At 41.1% G+C, this 3,890-nt stretch overlaps 1 protein-coding gene across 1 annotated transcript in view; it reads left to right on the top strand.

Moving 5' to 3' along the window:
* Positions 1-3,107, top strand: part of LOC128251110 (zinc finger protein 62-like) — a 23,396-nt gene extending 20,289 nt beyond the window's left edge. Inside the window, exon 4 of the mRNA XM_052977499.1 lies at positions 565-3,107. Within this exon, the coding sequence (XP_052833459.1) occupies positions 565-1,450 (886 nt within the window). The 3' untranslated portion in view covers positions 1,451-3,107. The remainder of the gene's footprint in view (positions 1-564) is intronic.
* Positions 3,108-3,890: the final 783 nt, after the last annotated feature.

Genomic DNA, 3,890 nt, shown 5'->3' with positions numbered 1-3,890 from the left:
ATGGTGGTGGTGTTGGTGCCAATGGTGGTGGTGTTGGTGCCGATGGTGGTGGTGTTGGTGCCAATGGTGGTGGTGTTGGTGCCGATGGTGGTGGTGTTAGTAGTGAAACACTGTTTTTAATCTGTCTTTTTCAAAGTTGTTTCTCTCTTTTATTTCAGAGAATATCACATGACATTGGCATCAAAGCATTGTTTCCATCAGATAACATCATCAATATTCACCACCTTTTAAAGACTGACAGAAAATATTGTACAGAAGAGATTTAATAACTCCAGAGAATTACAAGGAAATATTTCTTCTCAACTGAGATTGATAAGAACATTTCTCTTCTGCAATGTTTGGATTATCTTCAAGATTATTTTGTAATGATGTTAAACTTGGATAATTTTAAAAGGAATCTCTGTGTATTTTCAGACATTAAGAAGGATTACAGTTGATGGAAAGATAGCAATAGCTATAATTTGTTAGGAATAAGTTGTAGGACAAGAACAAAAACTGTATCCACTTACGTTGTGTTGATTGAAGTAAGATAAGAGACAGACGGACTATTTAAGATAAATGAAGAATATATTTTTATGCAGAAGAGATGTCAAAACAGAAACCTTGCTTAGCATATCATTGCAATGTCTGTAAAAAGTCTTTCAATCAGAAATGTAATCTAACTACTCACAGGCGTATTCATACAGGGGAGAAGCCATTTCGTTGTGATATCTGTGGTAATTCATTCTCTGATGGAAGTGTCTTAACTACACACAAACGTATTCATACAGGAGAGAAACCATTTCGCTGTGATATCTGTGGTAAATCATTCTCTGCAAATAGTAACTTAACTACTCACAAACGTTGTCATACTGGTGAAAGGCCATTTCACTGTGATATCTGTGGTAATTCATTCTCTTACAGAACTGTCTTAATTATTCATAAACGTATACATACAGGGGAAAAGCCATTTCACTGTGATATTTGTGGTAGGTCATTCTCTCAAAGTAGCCACATAACTAAGCACAAACAAAGTCATACAGGAGAGAAGCATTTTCACTGTGATATCTGTGGTAAATCATTCTCTTACAATAATGATTTAAATAGACACAAACGTATTCACACTGGAGAAAAACCATGTCACTGTGCCATTTGTGGTAAATCTTTCTCTGGAAGCAGTAACTTAATTGCACATAAAGTGACTCACACAGGAGAGAAGCCATTTCGCTGTGATGTCTGCGGTAAATCATTTTCTCAAAGAAATAATTTAACTGACCACAAACGTATTCACACAGGTGAGAAGCCGTTTCACTGTGATACCTGTGGTAAATCATTCTCTCGAAGTAGTGTTTTAACTGATCATAAGCGTATTCATACTGGAGAAAAGCCATTTCACTGTGATTTCTGTGACAGATCATTCTCTCAAAGAAGTCACTTAACTAGACATGTATCTATCCATACAAAAGTGTGACTATATCATCATTAAAAGTCATCACACCTCAAAACAAAGACTAACATTTTAAGGTCCCTTCACCTGTTAAAGTAGCATTTTAACTAATCACTGACACATAGCAAGAGCAAAACCATTTTATCATCATCGTCATTGTTTAACGTCCGCTTTCCCCAGCTGGCATGGGTTGGACGATTTGACTGAGGACTGGTGAAACCAGATGCCTACGCCATGGCTCCAATCTGATTTGGCAGAGTTTCTACAGCTGGATGCCCTTCCTAATGCCAACCACTCCGAGAGTGTAGTGGGTGCTTTTATGTGCCACCGGCACGAAGGCCGGTGAGGCGGTACTGGCAACGGCCATGCTCAAAATGGTGTATTTTATGTGCCACCTGCACAGGAGCCAGTCTGGCAGCACTGGCAACGACCTTGCTCGCATGTCTTTTCACGTGCCAGGAAGGCAACGCTGGTAACAATTACGCTCATATGGTGCTATTTACGTGCCACTGGCGCGGAAGATGTCTCTGATAAATCATTCTCTAGAAGAGAACATGGGCTGCAAGCAGCTTCTGCTGAAAGTTCAGCCTCCATTTGATGAATAGTCAAAGGGAGGGGATCCTGTCAATAGTTAACTTCTTTGGTGTGAACTCTAACTGCTCCGGCCACTGAACGGCAAGCAAATGATTTCACTCTCTATTTAGAATAACCCTGGCAAAGACTTTCCCAGGTACAGATACAAGAGTGCAACAGCTTTGTAGATGTTGCAGTCATGGCAGTTACCTTTACCTGTCTAGCATTACGGCCCTCTGTCAGTCAGGTGGTATCATGCCACTGCTCTAAACGGAGCAGATGGTATTCCACATGAACGAGATTGCAGTAGGCCCATCTTTCTTGATCTTTTCTCCTTTGGGTGCTTCAGACTTCATCTCCCTTCCTGTCCCTCAGCTGATTTACAAATGTATGAATCTCGTCTATGGACAGCGGATCAGAGGTGGCTGACAGATCAGTCACCACTGCTGCTGGTATCGCAATATTCAGAACTATACTAGATGGGTCCACATTATACAACTTCTCAAATTATGATGTCTAGTAAGCCCTAACATTGGGCCCTTCTGCCAGGATTGCTCCATCAGGGTTTTAGACTCCAGAATACTGAGGAGAAGGCTTTGCCCTCACCTAAGCATAACAATCCCTCTGTAAGATGTACATGATTCAAAAATGTAAGCTGAACTCCCATCCTCATACATTTCTTGTATCTGCTTTTCTTTATCACACCTCTGTGCTTTGACTATGAAGGAAATCGGCAGCAGCTGCACACAGTCTAGCTCTGCAGCTGCACTCCACCAATGCAAGGGTTTCACTGGTAATACAAACCCTAGGAGTCAACAGTAGGGTATCTCTCTATGTTTTCAAGTGCCAGGTAACACTGACCCAAGCTGTTGTGAATAAGTCCTGGTTACACTGTTGTCTTTTTGTCTGTCGACATCCAATCTGGGACTGTCTGCCTTCAGCTTCTTAGACTGCTGTCTCAACATGACAACAAGAAGCCCAAGATGGTCCTAGAACCTGCTAGAAATAGCAATCATGTATTTCTTAAACTACACCATAACATCTAAATTACACGAAAATTACATCCTTTGAAAATAATGTGAAATTTTATCTCAATAAATTGTTTTACATATTAAAAATTCGTTGCTTTATTATTCCAAACAGTCAGTTATTCTTCGCGGGAGCAAGCGTTCAAAGCCCCGCTGAGCATAGCATTTAAGAGGTTGCAATCCCATGGACTTTTCCAGACAGAAAAGAAAAAAGCAGAACTAAACAACAAAGAACAAATACCATGATCTCTTTTATGCCTGAAAACAATTATCTTTAAACATACATGGTACAATATAGATACATGAAAATATAAAAATGAATAAATTAGGTGAATTAATAAGACTAGTCATGTTGTAAGAATACATCCTTAGCACAAAAGATGTTGACCGCTGTGTGAGGTCTGGTGGTGGCACGAGGAGAATGAAGGGACATTTCCTATTTTACAGTTCATTATCAGGGACAACAGCTTGAGGGTGGGTGGGTGAAGAACTCATTTCTAGTTGTCTGTTGTCTATGATGCATCATCTCTTTGTACAGCTCAGTGTAAACTCCTCTTGTAATTTCTATGTTATTCACTATTACGATCATTGTCATCATTTTATGTCCCTGGCCTCACCGAGGCGATGACTACTGACCGAGACCTTTGGAAATGTGCTGTGCGTGAGAAGACCCGGCAAGCCAAGTGAGATCGTTGCCAGGGCCCCTGGACTGGCTCTTGTGCGGGTGGCACATAAGATGTACCATCCTGAGCGTGACCGTTGCCAGTACCGCCTGACTGGCCTTGTAGGGTTTTCGAGCGAGATCGTTGCCAGTACCCCTGGACTGGCTCTTGTGCGGGTGGCACATAAGATGTACCATCCTG

This window comes from Octopus bimaculoides, chromosome 28, assembly GCF_001194135.2.
Source record: "Octopus bimaculoides isolate UCB-OBI-ISO-001 chromosome 28, ASM119413v2, whole genome shotgun sequence".
Lineage (NCBI taxonomy): Eukaryota > Metazoa > Mollusca > Cephalopoda > Octopoda > Octopodidae > Octopus > Octopus bimaculoides.
The sequence above is the reverse complement of the archived record's forward strand: the minus strand, read 5'-3'. Positions and strand labels throughout refer to the sequence as shown.